At 37.6% G+C, this 22,550-nt stretch overlaps 1 protein-coding gene across 2 annotated transcripts in view; it reads left to right on the top strand.

Moving 5' to 3' along the window:
* The first annotated feature begins 6,650 nt into the window (after positions 1 to 6,650).
* The window catches only part of Pnpt1 (polyribonucleotide nucleotidyltransferase 1), a 31,913-nt gene continuing 16,013 nt past the window's right edge, over positions 6,651 to 22,550 (top strand). Inside the window, exons 1-15 of one of the 2 annotated variants that reach the window (XM_029483735.2) lie at positions 6,695 to 6,850; positions 7,199 to 7,308; positions 8,742 to 8,802; positions 9,763 to 9,837; positions 10,497 to 10,602; positions 11,423 to 11,472; positions 13,001 to 13,064; positions 13,158 to 13,205; positions 14,048 to 14,161; positions 14,302 to 14,488; positions 15,107 to 15,158; positions 15,833 to 15,890; positions 17,110 to 17,206; positions 17,559 to 17,661; positions 21,497 to 21,567. In XM_029483735.2, the coding sequence (XP_029339595.1) occupies positions 9,781 to 9,837; positions 10,497 to 10,602; positions 11,423 to 11,472; positions 13,001 to 13,064; positions 13,158 to 13,205; positions 14,048 to 14,161; positions 14,302 to 14,488; positions 15,107 to 15,158; positions 15,833 to 15,890; positions 17,110 to 17,206; positions 17,559 to 17,661; positions 21,497 to 21,567 (1,007 nt within the window). In that variant the 5' untranslated portion in view covers positions 6,695 to 6,850; positions 7,199 to 7,308; positions 8,742 to 8,802; positions 9,763 to 9,780. Of the gene's footprint in view, positions 6,851 to 7,198; positions 7,309 to 8,741; positions 8,803 to 9,762; positions 9,838 to 10,496; positions 10,603 to 11,422; positions 11,473 to 13,000; positions 13,065 to 13,157; positions 13,206 to 14,047; positions 14,162 to 14,301; positions 14,489 to 15,106; positions 15,159 to 15,832; positions 15,891 to 17,109; positions 17,207 to 17,558; positions 17,662 to 21,496; positions 21,568 to 22,550 lie in introns of both variants that reach the window. The other variant, XM_021176449.3, reaches the window with a different exon arrangement.

Below are 22,550 nucleotides of genomic sequence, written 5' to 3'. Positions count from 1 at the left end.
CAACTCATTCTATGAAGCCACAATTACTCTGATACCTAAACCACAGAAAGATCCAACAAAGATAGAGAACTTCAGACCAATTTCTTTTATGAATATCGATGCAAAAATGCTCAATAAAATTCTCGCTAACCGAATCCAAGAACACATTAAAACAATCATCCATCCTGACCAAGTAGGTTTTATTCCAGGGATGCAGGGATGGTTTAAAATACAGAACTCCATCAACATAATCCATTATATAAACAAACTCAAAGACAAAAACCACATGATCATCCCCTTAGATGTGGAGAAAGCATTTGACAAAATCCAACACCCATTCATGATAAAAGTCTTGGAAAGATCAGGATTCAAGGCCCATACCTAAACACGATAAAAGCAATCTACAGCACACAAGTAGCCAACATCAAAGTAAATGGTGAGAAGCTGGAAGCAATCCCACTAAAATCAGGGATTAGACAAGGCTGCCCACCTTCTCCCTACCTATTCAACATAGTACTTGAAGTCCTAGCCAGAGCAATTCGACAACAAAAGGAGATCAAGGGGATATAAATTGGAAAAGATGAAGTCAAACTATCACTTTTGGCAGATGATATGATAGTATATTTAAGTGACCCTAAAAATTCCACCAGAGAACTCCTAATAAACAGCCTCGGTGAAGTAGCTGGATATAAAATTAACTCAAACAAGTCAATGGCCTTTCTCTACACAAAGAATAAACAGGCTGAGAAAGAAATTAGGGAAACAACACCCTTCTCAATAGTCACAAATAATATAAAATATCTTGGCGTGACTCTAAGTAAGGAAGTGAAAGATCTGTATGATAAGAACTTCAAGTCTCTGAAGAAAGAAATTAAAGAAGATCTCAGAAGATGGAAAGATCTCCCATGCTCATGGATTGGAAGGATCAACATAGTAAAAATGGCTATCTTGCCAAAAGCAATCTACAGATTCAATGCAATCCCCATCAAAATTCCAAATCAATTCTTCAACGAATTAGAAAGAGCAATCTGCAAATTCATCTGGAAAAACAAAAAAACCTAGCATAGCAAAAACTCTTCTCAAGGATACAAGAACCTCTGGTGGAATCACCATGCCTGACCTAAAGCTTTACTACAGAGCAATTGTGATAAAAACTGCATAGTACTGGTGTAGTGACAGACAAGTAGACCAATGGAATAGAATTGAAGACCCAGAAATGAACCCATGCACCTATGGTCACGTGATCTTCGACAAGGGAGCTAAAACCATCCAGTGGAAGAAAGACAGCATTTTCAACAAATGGTGCTGGCACAACTGGTGGTTATCATGTAGAAAAATGCGAATTGATCCATTCCTATCTCCTTGTACTAAGGTCAAATCTAAGTGGATCAAGGAACTTCACATAAAACCAGAGACACTGAAACTTATAGAGGAGAAAGTGGGGAAAAGCCTCGAAGATATGGGCACAGGGGAAAAATTCCTGAATAGAACAGCAATGGCTTGTGCTGTAAGATCGAGAATTGACAAATGGGACCTCATGAAACTGCAAAGCTTCTGCAAGGTAAAAGACACACCATCAATAAGACAAAAGGCCACCAACAGATTGGGAAAGGATCTTTACCTATCCTAAATCAGATAGGGGACTAATATCCAATATATATAAAGAACTCAAAAGGTGGACTCCAGAAAATCAAATAACCCCATAAAAAATGGGTCTCAGAGCTAAACAAAGAATTCTCACCTGAGGAATACCAGATGGCTGAGAAGCACCTGAAAAAATGTTCAACATCCTTGATCATCAGAGAGATGCAAATCAAAACAACCCTCAGATTTCATCTCACACCAGTCAGAATGGCTAAGATCAAAAATTCAGGTAACAGCAGATGTTGGCGAGAATGTGTAGAAACAGGAAAACTCCTTCATTGTTGGTGGGATTGCAAGCTTGTACAACCACTCTGGAAATCAGTCTGGCGGTTCCTCAGAAAATTGGACATAGTACTACCGGAGGATCCCGCAATACCTTTCCTGGGCATATATCCAGAAGATGTCCCAACCGGTAAGAAGGACACTTGCTCCACTATGTTCATAGCAGCCTTATTTATAATAGCCAGAAGCTGGAAAGAACCCAGATGCCCCTCAACAGAGGAATGGATACAAAAACTGTGGTACATTTACACAATGGAGTACTACTCAGCTATTAAAAAGAATGAATTAATGAAATTCCTAGGCAAATGGATGGACCTGGAGGGCATCATCCTGAGTGAGATAATACAATCACAAAAGAACTCAAATGATATGTACTCACTGATAAGTGGATATTAGCCCAGAAACTTAGTATGCCCGAGATATAAGAGACAATTTGTAAAACACATGAAACTGAAGAACGAAGACCAAAGTGTGAATTGGAAACAATCACCCACGGAAGGAGTTACAGAGACAAAGTTTGGAGCTGAGAAAAAAGGATGAACCATCTAGAGACTGCCATATCCAGGGATCCATCCCATAATTAGCCTCCAAACAATAACACCAATGCATACACTAGCAAGCATCTGCTGAAAGGAGGCTGATATAGCTGTCTCTTGTGAGAATAGGCCGGGAAACTAGGCAAACACAGAAGTGGATGCTCACAGTCAGCTATTGGATGGATCACAGGGCCCCCAATGGAGGAGCTAGAGAAAGTATCTAAGGAGCTAAAGATATCTGCAACCCTATAGGTGCAACAACATTATGAACTAACCAGTACCCCAGAGCTCTTGACTCTAGCTGCATATGTATCAAAAGATGGCCTAGTCAGCCATCACTGGAAAGAGAGGCCCATTGGACACGCAAACTTTTTATGCCCCAGTACAGGGGAACGCCAGGGCCAAAAAGTGGGAATGGGTGGGTAGGGGAGTGGGGGGGGAGGCTATGGGGGACTTTTGGGATAGCATTGGAAATGTAATTGAGGAAAATACATAATAAAAAAAAAGCTGCTATTACAAGTTGTTCAGGATAATTAAGTAATACAAAATAATAGTCAATCAAACTTATCGTCATGTTAGATACCAGACTGGTTTATCATAAAATCATTTCCAAGGTTAAACAGATAGCAAATAGTTAGAAACAAAGTTTGCCTATTTACATAAACTATAGATAGATGGTCTTCAAACACCTCAGAAACTTACAGAATATGGTATTCAAAGTTGTTTTTATCAATTTAAGCCTTTTTTTTTTCTGGACAATGAGACAGTTCTGCTCTTGGCAGTATCCTCATTTCAAAGAAGATGGTAAGCATCAGGAAACATTCTTCTGGAGTTTGCTTCAAATATGTCAAGCTACCATTGTGCAAAAACTGCCCTTGCTTCAACTGTAGACAGAATGCTGTCTGAAATGGACAAACATGGATGTAATTCAAACATAAATTGACTGCCAAGCTTTGCAAGGAAAAGATAAACTAGTCCTTCATAATTGCTGCTCCACAGATAATATGTCAAATATTCTGGGCCAGAAGGCTGAATCTCCAACATAGATGCTCCAATGCTTTAGAAAAATTCTGAGGCAGCCAACTTTCTCTGTCATCTTTATAATTTTGGAAGCTACTTCTCTACACTTACTACATACACAGGTAATATTTATTTCCTCTCAGGTCTCTGATGGAGTTAAAGACTACATAGTTATAGTGTCATAATTAAGCTTAAGTTTTTCAGCATTTAAGAAACTGTTTTTAGAGCTGGGTGCTGGTGGTGCACGCCTTTAATCTCAGCACTTGGGAGGCAGAGGCAGGGGGATTTCTGAATTTGAGGCCAGCCTGGTCTACAAAGTGAGTTCCAGGACAGCCAGGGCTACACAGAGAAACCCTGTCTCGACAAAAACAAACAAACAAACAAACAAAAGATGTTTTTAGGTCTAAGAAAATATTTTAGGTTAGTATTACAAATTATAATAGAAAATGACTTAAGTACAAAACTTTGAATTCATTGTGATAAGATAGATAATAGAATACTTTATCCAAAGTTGCCAAATGTAAATCTTACCTAATAGTTTTCACAGTTGTTTCATAATTGTTCTTACTGTATCTCATTTATTATTGTAAGAGAAAGAACCTTTTATTTAGGAAAAAAAATGGGGAAATGTTGGGAGTGGGTCTGGTGCTGCTATGTATTCAAATGCTAAATACAGCCCACCCCCGCCCCCCAGTTATCCTCTTTCCTCTTTCCTGCTCCTCTCACACTCAGTCTTCTTCTTCCCTCTCTTCTCCTTCCCTTCCCATTCTCCCTCTTTCTCTATTCTTTCTTCTTCTCACTCCTCATCTTCATTACTCTTCCCTTTTCCCCTTTCCTTTTGTTAGTCTGCAGACCAACAGATACTGAGCTATTCAATAAATGCTGCAGTCTTTCTGTGTGAGAGGGAGGACTTTCATTCTGTAAGAATGATTGCATTCAGATCTGCAGCAACCCTAAGAGGTAGTCTTCATCACTCCTGCTTTACAGAAGGAAATATAGGAAGCAGCTAACCTAAATCACAGGGGTTAGAAACTGAGCATGGTAAGATTCTAATCCAGGCAATTTGGTGTCATTGCCTGCGTTTGTTGTACTTAAACTACACAATAGCTACCCTGACATTCACAATCAATGTTTCTGCAAATAAGTGAGTAAACTAGAATGTCAGGCATAGATTGTTCTTATAAGTCTGTTTGGGAAAAGGAGAGGGGTTTTATTAAGTGCTGAGGTCTCCAAACTGACACATGAAAGAGTACATGTGCTAAGCACACAAATGTGGATGCAAAGATACAGAGGCAGGAAAAGGTGGTACTTTGTCAGGAAGTGCGTTCGGTGCATTCAGAGTATAAAAAGAAGGGTGAGGTAAGTATATTGGTAAATTAAAGTTCATAAAAACCAAGTAGAAAACAAAATGTTTATAAACCATGAGAAACAGTTTTAGTATAAACTTTTTTATAACAAAACAGTTATAACAAATTGTTTAAAAGTTGGGAAGCTACGGGCACCTTTACAAGCAGAAAAGCAAAGGAACGGGTTCTCTGCATGATGCTGGGCTGTCACCTCAGACTAGATCAGGTCTTAGACTAGATCATAAAGCTTGTCCTACCTACAGCTACTTTCACGGGAGAAATGTTTAGATAACTACAGATACATAGATGTGATGAGTACACACGTCAAACGTGCACTGTTAATATATTGTAAAGAAATGTATTTTGAAAGAATTAAAAAAAATTGGGAAGTTACTGAAATTTAATCAAAATGAAGACACATTGTATTTATGATGAAGAAAGTGCCACCTGGCTGTGATGTAAAGTAATGCTTCTTTCTTTCTTTTTTAATATTTTATTTGAGTGTCCACATAGTCCCTGGGAAAGCAGAGTTCAACCAGCTGGAGTGTTCAGATCAGCAGACTGGGTGGCAAAGGATTCATGATCTTGCAGGACCCAAGGCAGTGCTTCTTAAAGTCAAGCAGGCTGTATCCGTTCTGAAGAAAACCCTTGTATGTCTCAGTTTATGATGACATTTTTATTACAAAGTTAGTTAAGTGTCCGCAAATGTACAACAAGATGTAGACTCATAATTCTAGCAGTGTTTGGACAGCTACCTGTCTCAAAAAAAGGAAAAATAAAAAATTAAAATAAATGAATTATAATTTTAAACCAAACAACAAACCAAATTATACTTCATTTCGCAATGGCATTATTTTGATGCCGTTTAAATTCTGTCTCTATGCTAACCTAAAACTGACTTGCATACACATATGATTGGGGGGTGGCGGGGAGGGGGAGGGGAAGCTCAGACTTCAATGCTTTTATTTCCTTTTGATTTATGACTCAAAATTACTACTATTCTAATTATTTTAGATTGACATTAGGAAACAGACTCCTTCCCATTTTAATATACCTCTCCAAAACGTACAACTGAATGAATGGTAAATTATTCAAGGGGTTCTCAAAAAAAAAAGTTTTTTCTTGTTTTTTGTTGTTTTGCTTTGCTTTGTTTATGTTTGTGTCTAAGTGTATGCGAGTTTGCATGCGTGTGGATACACCAGTTGTGTGCAGGTGACTGGGCGTGTGTGTGCGTGTGTGTGTGTGTGTGTGTGTGTGTGTGTGTGTGTGTGTGTGTATACGTTAAGAACGTGTGGAAGCCAGAGGTTAAAGTACGGTGCCTTGCTTGATAGCTACTTATTTTTTGAGGTAGGGTCTCTTGCTGAACCTGGAGCCCTCAGGAAAGTCTAACAAGCCAGGATGATTCATGGATTCATTCTCAGCCTCTGAACGTTGGAATTACAGGTGGCCTTCCATAGACACAAACCTAGATCTTTAGGTAAGAACCAAATAATCATGAGTTGTTCAGTATTTATTTACTGTTACATTTATTAAACACATTGTTCTAAGACTTTCTTTCAAACCGTGATAACACTAGCGCGCACACACACACACACACACACACACACACACACGGCGCGGGAAGTATTAAAGAGCTTTCTTTAAATCTATATAATTTTTTAAGGTAGTATTTATTTTTTCACCGATAAGGGTAGGGGAATAAAAGCTGACTGAAAAAAAAAAAAACGCATTCTGGTGGTTTGACTCTGGCAATTACAGAAAGCCTGCAAGGATTGCTTTCCCGGCAGTTTCCAGGCTCCACGGAAACGAAACTGCGTCCGACTCCGCCCACAGGAGTGCTGGCCAATGAGGCGCTGCCCAGGCCTTCCACGCTCTGGGTGTCATGGCGGCCTGCAGGCTGTGCTGCTTGTGCCTGTGCCTCCGACCGCTGGGCTGCGGCCCCCTCGGCCGGCCCGGGCGGAATCGGGCACTCAGCTATTTGCAGATGCGAGCGCTGTGGAGCAGCACCGGATCCAGAGCGGTGACTGTAGACCTGGGACACAGGTGAGCAACGGTGTGAGTTCGCGGTTTTCACGCGGCGTCTGTCTTGTCCATGCAGCCCTAGTAGTCAAATCCCCCCAGGGTAGGAATCAAGCAGCCTAAGTCTCTTAGATTCTCTACTCCAAACCTAAGGTCGAGATTTTCTTTTCCGGATTTAAAGTCTGTCTCCCTTTCCCAAGCTGGCCGCTGCCTTTTGCCTCTGCATCTTCCTCCTAGCCCTGCGGTGAACTTCCTGAGTCCTATTGCCTGTGCCCCTGACATCCTTTCTCTTATTTTCTGAGACCTCGAGCTCTGAAGTAGGAAACGTACCACTACCACCTCTAGGTAATGCGTTGTCGTTCCGTGCCCCAGGTCCACTGATGGCCAGTGTGAGCCGGAGATGAATGCCAGTTATAAGATGCACATAGTCCTGTTAAACCTGTAGTGAAAGTACAGTTACCATCCAACAAAAGGTCAAAAAGGTAAATTTCTCAGTTAACAAGACACACGGCGGGGGTGTGTATGTGGATATTTTAAATAATAGGTTTTTTAAAAGCTTTCCCCTAAAGCTCTACTTTTGTGGCAGGCCGCTGCCCCGTGTCCTCCCATGGCATCCGTTTACTCTTCCCATCACTGTGTTCTGCTTGTTCATTCTATCAAATCTTCTTGTATATGTTCATAGAGTAGGCATTCACTCACATGGTTTGGCATATGGAAACTTCAGAACTCTTCCACTTATTCCCAAGTGCCTACTTCCAAACCCCAGAGACTAGCTATGCTATGGGTCCACTATGTATTTGGAGGTATTTTATACAATATAATATTGAAAAGTAAATTGTTATGAGACAAAGTAAACAACAACAACAAAACACCATAAATTTAATAGCTTTCTTGGAACAATCAAAATTACATGTACTTCCTACCCTCCAAAATCTTTCTGACTTTCTGCATTATTAGAACTCATTGAATAACATACTGTATCAGTTCTGTTATGGCAATTTGTCAGGTCGTTCAAATTTCCTTTGATATAATCTGGTTGTTGACAAACATGCTTTTATTCCACCATCAATTGCTAACTAATACCAACTCTCTGATTGCACATTATACTTTGTACACTAGTAATATTTGTGTATTTCTATATATTTCTGTGTATATTAAAGATGCTGCATAGTTCAAAGATTTGAAAGACTTACTAGACTAGAGGCAAAGACCTAAGACACAAACTGAGAGACTACAGCTGGTAGTCCCATTCGGAGAGCAGCTGGAGGCCCATAGGGCCAAGCCAGAGGGTAGAGCTCAGCTGAAGATTGAGGGTCAGAACTGGGTCAAGATGGATGGACATATGAGTCTATTTTGAGTTTTTATTTTTGTATGAAGTATGTGACCATCTCAACACCTTTGTTATTAAGTTTTTAAGCATTCTAAATGTTATTTATCAGAAGATAGTCTTTATTATTTTTAACTTAGCATACAAAACACTGTTATATATCAGAACATGAAAGTCTTTGTAGTCGATATTCAAAAGTTTGGTTTTTTTTTCCATAAAGTAATAGAGAAATTTTAAAATTATTTTAACAGGGAAGAGAACATTTTGTGTGTTAGGTTTATACAGCCAACAAAGCAAGGGACAATAAGAGACTGAGCTGAGTCATAAGATGGGAGTTAATAGTTAGGAATCCCATTTTCTCCCTAACATACTTCCTTCTCCAGATGCATCTTTTGCCTTGGTTCTCATTGTCTTTAAGCTGTACTTAAATCTCTTGTGCTTTTGATGGTCACAACTCCTACTTACTTATGCTTCTTTTTCCTGACAATTGGGAGCATTTAATTCTTTTTTTCCCCTAGATTCTCCAATTATTTTTACTTAGCAAAGACTTGTACTGGTATCTTGTATTAAATTTTTCCTTTTAAACAGAAAATTAGAAATATCCTCTGGGAAACTGGCAAGATTTGCTGATGGCTGTGCTGTGGTACAGGTAGGAAACCAGTTTTTGCTTTAATCATGGTGACTGGGTATCTATGTAGCATCATAAGTAATCATTGTGGTATTGGGAACTAGTTCAGACACTACTAAGGGTATTTCTTTTCTTTTTTTTTAAGATTTATTCATTTATGTATGCAAGTACACTGTCACTTTCTTCAGACACACCAGAAGAGGGCATCAGATCCCATCATTAAAGATGGTTGTAAGCCACCATGTGGTTGCTGGGAATTGAACTCAGGACCTCTGGAAGAGCAGTCAGTGCTCTTAACCTCTGAGCCATCTCCTCAACCCCTACTAAGGGTATTTCTAGTGTCAGAACCTCACTAGGCCATCAAAGTCAGTGTTGTGTGTATTAAATACCCTTAAGTTCTCTTCTAAATTGTGGGCAGTATTGTAGTCTGTTAATAAAATCCATTATGTGTTTCTAGAAAAAGCGTTCTCACTATTCTTTTCATTGTAATCCTTGGAAATTTTTCTTTATAGTCTAAATTTCTTCTTAAAGAGTAAAAAATATGATTCAGTCCGTTGATGTGACTAAGCTGTTAGCCATTTCTTCATGTGAAAACATCAGTGAATATTCTAATATTGACCTTGGTCAGATAGAAAGGGTCACGATTGGACTAGTTGTGGTCATATGAAATAAGAGGTCTTTTGTTGAACCAGGCTTGCTGGTGTAAGAATTTAAACCCAGTGTTCTGGACCTCTATTGGTAGAAGTAAGTAGATCTCTGTGAGATTGAGGTCAACATAGTGAATTCCAGGCTAACCAGGGATACATAATGAGACATTATTGAGAGAGAAAGAAAGGGAGAAAGACAGACAGAGAGATGTCTTCCATTGAGTTTATTTGGAGCAGAGAGTCATTCAATTACTGTTTACACATTAATGTCTGATTTCAAAGAAATTTACTGATTTTTTTTTTATATATATATATACACATATCTTCAATCAAGTCAGGTGATACTGCAGTAATGGTCACAGCAGTCAGCAAAATAAAACCTTCACCTTCCCAATTCATGCCATTGGTGGTAAGTATTTGCTTACTTATATGAGCCTCTAGAATAGTATATATGTAGAATTTTCACTACCCTGTTCAAGTGTCTGAAGTTAAAATTAAAATATATGAGAAATGACGGCCTGCAGTGTTTGAGACTATGTGTCAGTTAAGAGAATGAAGTGACTGCTAAGAGTGAGCTTACTTCAGAACATCCAGCTTGATGAGGTCAGTGGGAGTACAGGAGTCCTTTGGTGTTAAGGAAGCAATTAATTCATTGTTTTTGTGGGGTCTGCAACTATATGCTAAGAATTCATTAGGATGTTTGTGCCTGTCTAATATGATAAGCAGAAGGCAGTTATGTCACACAGAGTTGATGCACAGAAAGCAGGGGAAGGGGCACTATTTGACGTGGTTAAGGTAAGCTACTGTAGCCAGTCATGAGACTCGTCAGTCATCTGACTGTTACGTGAAAGGCTTTTTTAAATTAGTTGGTTGAAGTACTCTTTATACTTTTCTTCCTGTGAGCATTTCAAGAGAATGCTAAAAGCAAATAAAATATTATCTACTTGCAGTCTAAAATATGTTGTTGGCAACCTCAGGAAAATTAATACTTCTATAGCAGTTCTTGGGATATACTTTGTTACTTAAAAAAGGAATTGTGTTAACTTTAATTCTTCTTTGCTACTTCAGGTGGACTACCGACAGAAGGCTGCTGCAGCAGGCAGAATCCCCACAAACTACCTTAGAAGGGAGATTGGCTCTTCTGACAAAGAGGTTCTTACAAGTCGAGTAATAGGTAAGCTCTTCGCAGAGGTACTCCCCTTCTGGCACAGTGCTTCTCCAGTCAGCTCAGCTACCTTTCATTGTATGACGGTTACCAGATGTTATTTACTATCTGCTCCCTCAGATGAATGCTTCATGAGAAGGAAAAACTTGTTTTGTCACTGCCAAATCCCAGTACATTGTATAGCCTGATGAAGAGGCAGTCAGTAAACACTGGCTAAATGAATCTACAGAATGTGTGAATCCCGTGCCCATGCCTGTTCTGTTGTTTATTCTTTGTGTTTCTTCATTTTTATGTTCAACTTAGTAACTCCTAAAAGCATTGTATTTATCAGTTATTGAAGTGTATCTATCATCTTCTAGGTCTTTTTTGTGAAAGAAGAGGTACATGTGGAGGAGCAAGAAGAGGAGAGGGTGGTGGTGGTGGTAGTAGTAGTGGTGGTGTTGGTGGTGGTGAAGAAACCCATAGCTATGTAATACTAAGTTATATCACCAGCCAATATTTCAAATCTTTGACATCTGCAAATACTGTGGGATCATTTGTAGTTTATAGCTTTTCCTATCCAATAATTGCTAGCTTATATATATTTACATGTATCCCTCAATCACAGTAAACCAAAGAAATATGTTCTTTTTGTCTGCTGTTAGTATTCAGTCTCTTCCTTGACTTTTTTTTAGATAATGGTCCATATTAATGAAAGTATTAATTAATGCTTTTCTTAACACCTGTTTGTGTCTGTGACATATTCAACAGCTATCTTATTATTTCAATAGGTTTTTGTTCTAAAGCAGCTCTGTCAGGACCATTTAATATCTTTGTCTTGTTTTGACAGATCGTTCAATTCGCCCTCTCTTTCCAGCCGGTTATTTTTATGATACTCAGGTAAATGCTGCTTTGTTTATTACCAGATATTATATTTTTTAAGTTAATTACGTTTTATAATTCTTTCTAGAGAAAGCTAAATTCTAAAGAATTCTGATCATCTTATGCATTCTATTTTAAGTCATTTTAAAAAGCATTACTTTAAAAAACCATGTGATTGGTATCATTTTGAGCTGACACCTGAATATGAATAACAGTAAGTGACTGTTGGGAACTCTGTAGGAAGTTTGAATGAGAATCTAAAAAGCCCTGCATTAAGAAATAAATGAGTAGCCGGGTGTGGTGGCACACGCCTTTAATCCCAGCACTCAGGAGGCAAAGGCAGGCGGATCTCTGAGTTCGAGGCCAGCCTGGTCTACTGAGTGAGTTCCAGGGCTACACAGAGAAACCCTGTCTAACCAGTACCCCCGGAGCTCGTGTCTCTAGCTGCATATGTATCAGAAGATTGCCTAGTTGGCCATCAGTGGAAAGAGAAGCCCATTGGTCTTGCAAACTTTATATGCCTCAGTACAGAGGAACGCCAGGGCCAAGAAGGGGGAGGGGGTAGGGGAGTGGGGGGTATGGGGGACTTTTAGGATAGCATTTGAAATGTAAATGAAGAAAATACCTAATTAAAAAATAATAGAAAGAAAAAAGGAAGAAAGAAAGAAAGAAAGAAAGAAAGAAAGGAGTATACATAAAAGATAGTGTGATAGTCATGAGTAGCCAGATTAGGTGTCTTGGCTTTGTAGGTCAAGTTTATAATAGCCCACTAAGACAATTAACATAACCAATAGTTTGGATTTGGTAAACAAGATCTAACTATATAGCTCAGGCTGGCTTTGAAGTCTATGCCTATCCTAGGCTAGCCTCAAATAAGTGGCAGTCTGTCTGCCTTTGTCTTGCAAGTGTTGAAATTACAGCAGTGAGCCATTATGACCAGCTTGTCACAACTAATTTTTTATAACATGTTTATTTCTAGGCCATGTAAACTTCTGTGGTGATCATATGCTTTAGTCAGGCATACTCACATAACCATTTTATTTAACTGCACTAACTAAGTATACCTTTGAGAGGATATCAGAGCCTCGAGGAAAGAGTTCTTTAAGAATTTAGCATAGGTATCTTTGTAATGTGAACTGATAATAATACAAATTAATAGCTGACATTTACAGGATTCTTGCAGCATACTATGTTTATAGTTCTCAAGTAAGCCCCTTAAGAAGATGCTAAATTTTTTTCTCTCTAAAGGTGAAGAAACAGAGCCAGGGCTTGGTAGTAAAAGCCCTGGGTTCAACAATACCTGGTAAGCCTATACCCTTCAGAAAAAAAAAAAAAAAAAAAAAAAAAAAGGAGGAAACTCAAGTTTTAAATGCCTAGTGTCAAGGATTTAGTTAAATGATAGCCAACTCTAAAGGATTTAGATACTGGATGTTGAGCATATAGGTATTATATTTTAAGTCATTGCCAATTTAAATTATAATCTTATAATATCCTGGGCTTTTTGATGTTCTTGTCTGAATGTCAAAGTTGTTTCCTTTTTTGCCAGGTTCTCTGTAATCTGCTAGCAGTAGATGGCATCAATGAACCTGATATCCTAGCAGTTAATGGTGGTAAGTGTAACACCAACTAAAATGATCACTGCTGATTTTTTTAAAGCAATGACATATTATAACTTCAGTTTTTTATTTTTCTCCGTTTTAAAGCTTCTGTAGCCCTGTCCTTGTCAGATATCCCTTGGAATGGACCTGTTGGTAAGTTGCAGTTTGAAAGCATGAGCCACTGTTCTTTCGGTGACAATGAACTTGTTATTGGGGCTGACTTATTCTAAGATTTCTTGTAGGTCTTTCAGGCATTTTCATCCTTGCTTCGGGTTCTGTTACCAGTGACCCTGTTACAGTGTTATTGATTTTATACCTCTAGATTTCTTGTTCCATGTCTATCTTTCCGTTCTTCACAGTGAGGAATTACCAGAGTCCATACTCTTTCGAGATAAAACAAACATGTTTGTAACTTATAACTCTTGTAAGCAGATAATTCAGGGCAACCATATAGTCTGCAAAGGATTATCGTTTGTAATTATGAAGTGTGCTCAGTGTTAACAATTGGGTTAAGCACTGAGGGAAAAGGCCGTCTGAGTACTAGCAACAGAAAGATTAAAGAGGCTCTTGCTTTTAGCATGGATAAGGGAAAAAGACTAGTATTTATTTACAAACAATACTATTATAATGACATAGACAAGGAGCTTAGAAGAAGATACAGAAGGGCGGGTTGTCAGGAAGGGTTTCCCAGAGTAGCCAGTGTGTAAGTGTAACATTAGTGGGAGGGCTGCAGGCATTTGCTTCGGGCAGAATAGTCTCTATATAGAGGGGAGCAAGAGCATAAACAGGTGTGCAAGTGGTGGCAGTGAGTGATTCAGAGCATCCCACTGAGCCCACAGAGTAGGGTGGAATAGGGTATTTGCTGGACCTTAACTTAACCAGGGGAGAAGTAGAAACTTCATTCTTTTGTCAGAAAGTGGCTTGACCCCTGTATTAGAATAATAATGTGGATGCTGCAAGTTTTAAACAGCTGCCAACATTTTAATATGTTTTAGGGGCAGTACGAATAGGAATGATTGATGGAGAATGTGTCGTTAACCCAACAAGGAAAGAAATGTCTTCTAGCACTTTAAATTTAGTAGTTGCCGGAGCACCTAAAAGCCAAATTGGTAAATAATTTAAATATATTCATTCTGGATTTTACTTGCAAGTTTGCTTTTGTTATTTGTGTCTTTGTTTTTCATTTAAAAAATACTATATCGGTGAAAGGTTCTAAAACAATAACCATCCTCTTACTTTCTCTAACTAGTTATGTTGGAAGCCTCTGCAGAAAATATTCTACAGCAGGACTTTTGCCATGCTATCAAAGTTGGGGTGAAGTATACACAGCAGATAATTCAGGGCATCCAGCAGTTGGTAAAAGAAATCGGTGTTGCCAAGAGGACACCGCAGAAGATATTTACTCCTTCTGCAGAGATTGTGAAGTACACGAAGATGTAAGAACCCCTGTGCAGATGGACAAAGTCACTGGGTTCCGGTTCCTCTAAGGCAATGCGCTTGGTATTGCTTCACATGCAGTGCTTTCCTGCTTTAAGTTATTATCATAAATATCCATCTGATTCGTAAAGGAAGTTGAAGGCCAGTTATAGCATAAACCAAGTCCAAGATAAAAGTTTAAATCTTAAATGAAGAGACATTTGTTGTTTAAAAATCAGATCCTTTATCTCTCCATGTCCAGAGAAAATAAAATCTAGGAAACAGTGGATTTCTCATAAAGATGGGTTTGAACCAACCCTACACCCAGTACTTAGATGGTGCCTAGTAATGCTTAGAACAAACGGAGGCACTGAGCAAATATGAGTGAATCGAAGTTGGAATTACACGAGCAATGAAGAGTAAGGGGCGCATAGAGCCATGTGACTGATTTGCCAGAAAGGCGGAAAGAAATCTGTTCTGTGTAATATTAAGCACATTAGCACTGATATACAACAACATTTGATCTTTGTGAAGTGCTTATTATTTAATTTGTAGTTCACTGCTATTTAATATATTTCAGTTATAAAAACTTCATGGTTCAAATATTGTTTTGCTAACATTTATTTTATACTTAATAGAATTGCCATGGAGAAACTCTATGCCGTTTTTACAGATTATGAACATGACAAAGTAGGTATATCTTAGATTTTGTTTTAAGATCACTTTTGCTGTAATTCATACAACTTTATGCTATTAGTCCTTTGGGGGGTGGGACATGTCCGGGGGCAGAGGAGGTTGGGGGGAATGAGGTGAAGAACTTGGGGAGGAGGGGCCAGGAAGGGAGGCAACTTTTGGAATGTAAATAAATACAATAATTTATTAAAGATTTAAAAAATAAAGATAAATATCACTGAAAAACAAACAAACAAATCTCTTTGGCCATGCCTGGGGATCTGGCTCAGTGGTAGATCAGTTTTCCAGCATTCATGAAGCCCTGTGGCAAATTAGCAGCACTGCAGTAATTAAATAAATCTCTAACCAAACGCTGAATAAAGCAATTCTCTTTTGAGAGCTCACACCCACATTCCCATGTGTATCTTGCTTTCTCCAGTGCCTTTCTTCTTGTTAGCCCTAATGTCTTATCTCCAACTGGACTTTTCTTTATAAAGTTAAGTCTAAGCCTACTTGTTTGCTATTCTTTTGTTGATACACATTTTAAGCAATGTACAAATACATATTTGAATTATTTAAGTCAGGTTTTAATCTTTCAGGAATTGGGTTTTGTTCTTACAGTGTATTATCATGTAACATAGAAAACAAAAATGTGAATGTCATGTTTATGTCTAATGTCAGTGCTGTTTTAGGTTTCCAGGGATGAAGCTGTTAACAAGATAAGATTAGATACAGAGGAGCATCTAAAGGGTAAATTCTGTTTTCATTTTTAAAGGTGTTAAAGAAAGACAGATTTGTTTTTTAAAAACGCATAGATTTGTTTTCAAATTTCAGTGGTAAGACTTTGAAAAACTCAGTTATTCTCATAGTTCATCAGTTTTATCTTAAATTTGTTACGTTAAATCATGGGTGACTGTCACATTATCTTCTAAAAGTATAGTTAACACTTTGCCTGACTAGGCACCTAGGGAATAATGAATGTAAAAGTGTTCTTTTCTTATTTGCATCAGGATCTTAAGGTGCTAGTCCTGTAGCCTATCATTTGAAAATTTAAAAATACCCTTTAGAATTCTTGAGTCAAAAATAAAAGAACAGCCAGGCATTGCAGCACATACACTTTTAATCCCAACACCCAGGAGGCAGAGACAGGAGGGTCTGTTACTTCCATGTCAGCCTGGTCTAAATTCCAGGATAACCAGGGTTATGTAGAGAGACCCTGTCTCGAAACTCAAGAAAAAAATCCCATTGGTTAAGGATACAGCTCAGTGGTAGAGTGTTTTGCCCACCATGCATGAGGCCTATGTGCAGTTTCTAATACTAAAAACAAAAAACATTTACAAGAAATTCTTGAGTCTTATCATCTGTGAGATTATAATACCAATAATACCTGGCTTATGGAGGAGATTAAATGAGTAAGTCATGTAATCTGTACCTGCTACACAGTTATCATTCAGCATGATGCTATTGTTACTAACATTGTCTGGAATCATAAGGGGTAGATTGTTAGAGTAACTCCACACAGTCACTAAGCAGAGTATCTTACTCTACGATTCTTGTAACAAGGAAAGCTTGACATACAGTTCTTGTTCATTTTTCCACCAACAGTAAAGTGCCCTCTTGTGGGAAGGTTTATCAGATTTTAAAATATAAATTCTTTTTGCTGCATTTAATGCCATTACCTGTGATTGTCTCTAAAATAGCTTAGGGTTTTTTCTACCCCTTTTACCAAGAATTTATTGAATAAGCTTGGAATCCTGAGTTTGATATATTGTTTAAATAAACAAAAAGAGCAAGCCAAATGGCTATAACTGGCTTAAGAACATATAATGTAAATGCTTTGTCTGAAGACTAAATGTTTGACTGTCTCCATTGGCTTATCTGCACAATACTTGATTTGATGCTGTGAACATTGGAGAACTTATCTTCCAAAAAGATAAAGCCTTTGTTTTGATTTGCCTCTTTTCTGTAGAAAAATTTCCAGAGGTTGACCAATTTGAAATAATAGAATCCTTCAACATTGTTGCAAAGGAGGTTTTCCGAAGTATTATTTTGAATGAATACAAAAGGTAAATATATCGTCCTGTGGTCAAAGTGAAGCAGCTGCAAGATCCCTTGAAAGTAGCAGTTTGCTTCAAGGAAGGGACTGGTTTCAATTGAAGAATAAGGAATAATAATTTTATAAATGAGCACCTATTGGCAAGTATATGGATTTGTGTGGCGGTAGCGCTCTCAGGTGATGTATAAATTACACACCTCCAGACATGGGTTCTGTGGGACTTAGAGTGGAACCCAAGTATTTATATTACTGTTTAAGAGTCTAACAAGTTACTGTAGGCAGCTGGTGTTTAGAAATTAATGGTAGAGATAAAGAGATCTAATTTTTCTGACTTCACATATGACTTTATTTCTTTATTCCAGGTGTGATGGAAGGGATCTGACTTCACTTAGGAATATAAGTTGTGAGGTAGATATGTTTAAGACACTTCATGGATCAGCATTATTTCAGAGAGGACAAACACAGGTAGTAAATGTTAGAAAACTATTTGTTTAATCATTTCCGCTATGTAGATGCTGTAAGTGTGTGTGTGTGTCCATCCCCATATTTGAAATCAGGGAATCTCTCGTTGTTTACAGCTATATTTGCCATGAAAGCTGGCCTGTAAGTTTATTGTGATTCTGTTGTGTCTGCCCCCTCTCCCCCCATAGATGCACCAGAAGTATAGATGCATACCACTGTGCCCCCTATCTCTCCATAGGTACAACAGAAGTATAGATGCATACCACTGAGCCCAACTTTCTTTCTCTCTCTTTTCTTTTCTTTTCTTTTCTTTTCTTTTCTTTTCTTTTCTTTTCTTTTCTTTTCTTTTCTTTTCTTTTCTTCTCTCTCTCTCTCTCTCTCTCTCTCTCTCTCTCTCTCTCTCTCTCTCTCTCTCTCTCTCTCTCTCTCTCCTTCCTTCCTTCCTTCCTTCCTTCCTTCCTCCCTTCCTCCCTCCCTCCCTCCCTCCCTCCCTCCCTCCCTCCCTCCCTCCTTCCTTCCTTCCTTCCTTCCTTCCTTCCTTTCTGAGACAGGGTATCACTGATGTGTTGTGTTGTGTTGTGTTGTGATGGTTATCACTATGTAACCCAAGCTGGTCTGGAACTCATGAGCTGCCTGCCTTTGAATTCTGAATGCCCAGAGTACCAGCATGCATCACTATACAAAGCCTTAATGTGTTTATTAATATAATTTAAATACTGTTAAGGCATAATTTAATGGAGTAAAGTATATAGTTTAACATGTATGTAATTTTTGTATGTAGTTTTTGTTGTTTTGTTTTTGGAGTCCCATGATGTAGTTCAGGCTGGCGTGGAGCTCTCTGCAGCACAGGCTGGACTCACACTTGTTCTCCTACCTCACTAGTCTGAGTGCACTGCTTAACCTGATGCCTAAAACGTATGATTTGATGTGTTTAAATTTATACACCTGGAAAACATTTGCCATAATTAAAAGAACATCATATTGGTTCAGGGCTGTAGCTCAGTGCTAGAGACTTAACTGGCATGTCAGAAGCCCTGGGTTCAATCCACGGCACCACAAAAAGAAAGCTCACAAACATAATAAGACTCCAGTCAGCTCCTAAAGTATCAGTATGTCTTTGTAGCTCCTTCTTCCTGATATCTCTCTCCAGGAAATGGCTTTTGTTTCCATAAGTTCATTTCATTTTCTAAGACTGTTGGGTATTTTAATTTTTTGTTTTAATATTAAAAGCACCACGTTCAGTTACTTATTCTCCTTGTTTTAGGGTGTATTGTCATTGGTCATCCATTCATGGTCCTTGTTTGTTTTCTACATTTCTGTATTACTGCAAACCTGTCATACTCTTTTTCTTTATGTAGTTCTGGGGTACTTACATTGGTTTCAGTATCCATTTGCTCATTTACCTCTATGTATACCCACTGTTTCTGTACAGTATAATGCTTTATGCCGCTTTTTCTTACATTAATCACTACTTAATTTTTCTAACCTAATAAGTACAAAGTTGTATCTTACTGCTTTAGTTTGTACTTCCCTGCTTCCTGGTGAGACTCTCCTGATGTAATAACCAGTAACTGGGATCACTCTATGAAACACAGCCAGGAAGGGCTGTACACCCTTATTTTCATGTAGGTCATTTCACCTCAAGTTGGGTGACTTGAGGCATTAGTTCAAGATAATTTTTTTCTTCCTGTCCAGATTTCTTGATCAGCATTTGTTTCTTTTTCTATTTTTAACATTGCTTATATTACTATACCTGCTACTTTGCAATAATTTCTTAGAAACTTTAGATATTAATCCCTTTCAGTAACAAACCCCAGTTTATACACATGACTTCATCTTTATCTGCATTTGAACTTTATTAGCCTCTGAAATCTTGAGTTCTGATGTGGTTAGTCCATCTCCTTTTTACTTTTTATTGCGCATCACTCCTTAGTACCAGAGTCAGAAAGGTAGCTACCTATTATTTTCCTTCCGTTAGCTTTCTAGTATTAGCTGTTAAATTTGGACAAGTAATATATCTTGAAACATGTATATGATATGTAGTGAAAGTAATTCACTAATATAACAACTTATATTTATAGTTTATAAGTACATCTTTAAACTATACTCTCTTCATTGTTTTGTGGATTTTTTTCTGGGCCAGTATCATTTTCATTATTAAGCTTTCAGGGTGCATCTTAAAGTCTATGAAGTACATCTTTGCTCTATATATACCCTTCCCCACAAAGCTGTTTTAGCTTTCCATGGTACGTTGGTTTCTTCATTTGAATGTTAGAAGTATGACAGTTCTTAATTGGTATTTCACTGAATTAAATATATTCATTTGAAAAAGCAATGGTATTTTTACAATTTGAATTAGTGCTTACAGTGAATATAGTGTCTCCCACCATTGACTCATTTCCTCTGTGCCTTTCAATAAAGCATTAAAAACATGTCATTAGATGTTCAGGATACTCTCGTCACCTTTTCTCACAGTCTCTACCTTTTAACTGGAGTGCATGATCTATTTATACTTAATTTAATGACTAAAACGTGTGTGTTGGAGGGGCAGTTCCTTTGGGATTTTTGTTGTTATTGTTTGTTTGTTTTTGAGCACTTAAAGATGATGTGGTATTTCTTGTTTTTATTTTTTATCTGATAGGAATCATTTAAATCATTCCCTATATATTGTATTTTTTTTTTTATGCAAGTGATGTTAGGTGTCTGGATTTTAGCATACGACTCTGAAAAGGGTGATTTTCTTGGAATATATCATATTTAGAATTTCAAACTTGGATCACAAATGTGTCTTTTCATTAAGCTTGAGAATTTTCAGTCACTGTTTTTCCAACTTTTCCTCAATCTTCTTTCCTGGCATATGCCAGTCTCTTTCATATTCTCTTACAGGACCATGTGAATATGTTTGTTCCCTTCAGAGTGGGTGACTCCATTTTCCATTTCTTTTCAAATTTCTCTGCCCTCATTCCCATGCTTAAGATCAAACCCAGACCATATTAATAATTAAGTGCTCTGCCAATGAGCTTCCTCTGATCTCTGGATAATTTATAATTTCTGTCTTTTTCTTGACACAATGACTTGTGTCATTGTGCAGTGTCCTCAGTTATAAACCTATAGCTATAAGAAATCCTTGACTGTTAATCTAGACTTCTATTAAAGACCATTCTCTCCCATTCCTTGCCTTTTCTCTTGAGAATGTGGCCTAGTTGCTGCTGATGCCAAACCTTATGAACAGTGAGTGCATTGATGAGTCTCTAGGCTGTGTTTTAAATCTAGAAAGATTAACTTTGTTTTACACAGGAAAGTTTTTATTCTGTTTTATGAAAATGTGAGGAAGCTGCGTTTATGGAATTAATATTGTTAATCTTCCCTCCACTCTCTCACCCCTCGGTCCCACTAGTGAGATGTACTGAGGCCTTTTGGATTGCTGAGATTTATAGTCAGCTTTAGTACTTCAGAGTAAATGTATATTTACTGTAGTAACTGCCATGGCTAGCACTGTGTAATATATATTTACATATTACACTTTTTTTTAGGAAGAGTTAGATAAGTTTATCAAGTATTTTTAGTTTGGGCTGGGAGTGTAGCTCTGTAGTAAAACACATGCTTAGTATTCAAGGCCCTTGGATCAATCCCCAACACACACACACACACACACACACACACACACACACACTCTCTCTAAAACAAAACAATGAAAAAAACAACTAATTACCAAATGAACAAACCAACAAACTATAGTGTGTGTGTGTACACATACACACATATTTCCTTTTTTATTTAATCTTTATTGTTAGAATTTTAAAGCTTAAAGAATAATTTTTTTCTTTTTTTTTTTAAGGTACTCTGTACTGTTACATTTGATTCATTAGAATCCAGTATTAAGTCAGATCAAATTATAACAGCTATAAAGTAAGTTATATTTTTGTTATATTTTGTGTTATTTCACTAAATGGCCTTTTTTTTTTTTTTGTATCCTGGTACTTTATTCTAGTCTTATCAGTAACAAACTCTTAAAGGGCATTGCTATTCTGTTTGTTTGTTCTTTTAAGATAATGCCTCACTGTGTAGTCTAGGCTAACCTCTGATTTACAAAGTGCTGGAATTATAGATCTGAGCCATCATAACCAACTTCATTATTACTTTTATAGCCTTTATAGCCTTTTATAGTTTACACAGAAAATCTTGGATTGCAGAGAACACTTTTCTGTTGGTAAACCATATTTTCTTCTAAATTGTTGTTTTAGAATACATTTAGAAGACATTTGTTCTATAATGTGATTACTTAGCTTATGTTCCTAGAAACACTCCTCAGGACTAACTTCTAAGGTAATCTTGAATAAATTTTGTATTACAAAAGAGAGAACAAATATATGAGTGAAGTCCAGGTGCTAAAAATAAGCCAGAGACTATTAATAAAAAAACTTGTCTCAAATGATATTGTAATTTTGTGCTCAGAAATACTTGGTTTTCTTCCTCTTCCTAAAAATTCAGCAGTAAAACTCTGTCCATCTGGTTAAGATAATGTTTTCTCTACTCCACTACATCATGGTCCTAAAACTTACAGGCTTACTGCCAAACTGATGGTAATAACTCCTGATTGTTTTCAGGATTGCTACCTAACACCCCCCACCCCATTTTTTATGTACATAATTAACAGTTCAGGGACTGGGGATGTATGTATCTCAGTTGGTAGTGTTGCCTAACATATAAAAGATCCTGGATTCAGTCTCCATCACCACCTAAATCGGTCTTAGTGGTATGTATACACCTGCAGTTACAGCACCGAGAAGGTAGAAGCAGGAAGATCAGTAGACTAAGCTATCCTTGACTACATAGCAAATTAGAGGGCAGCCCAGATACATGTTGTATCTAAAACGCAACAACAAAAGATC

The sequence above is a fragment of the Mus caroli genome, unplaced genomic scaffold, assembly GCF_978045245.1.
Source record: "Mus caroli unplaced genomic scaffold, Mus_caroli_1 scaffold_13, whole genome shotgun sequence".
NCBI lineage: Eukaryota > Metazoa > Chordata > Mammalia > Rodentia > Muridae > Mus > Mus caroli.
This window is presented reverse-complemented; position numbering and strand designations above follow the sequence as displayed.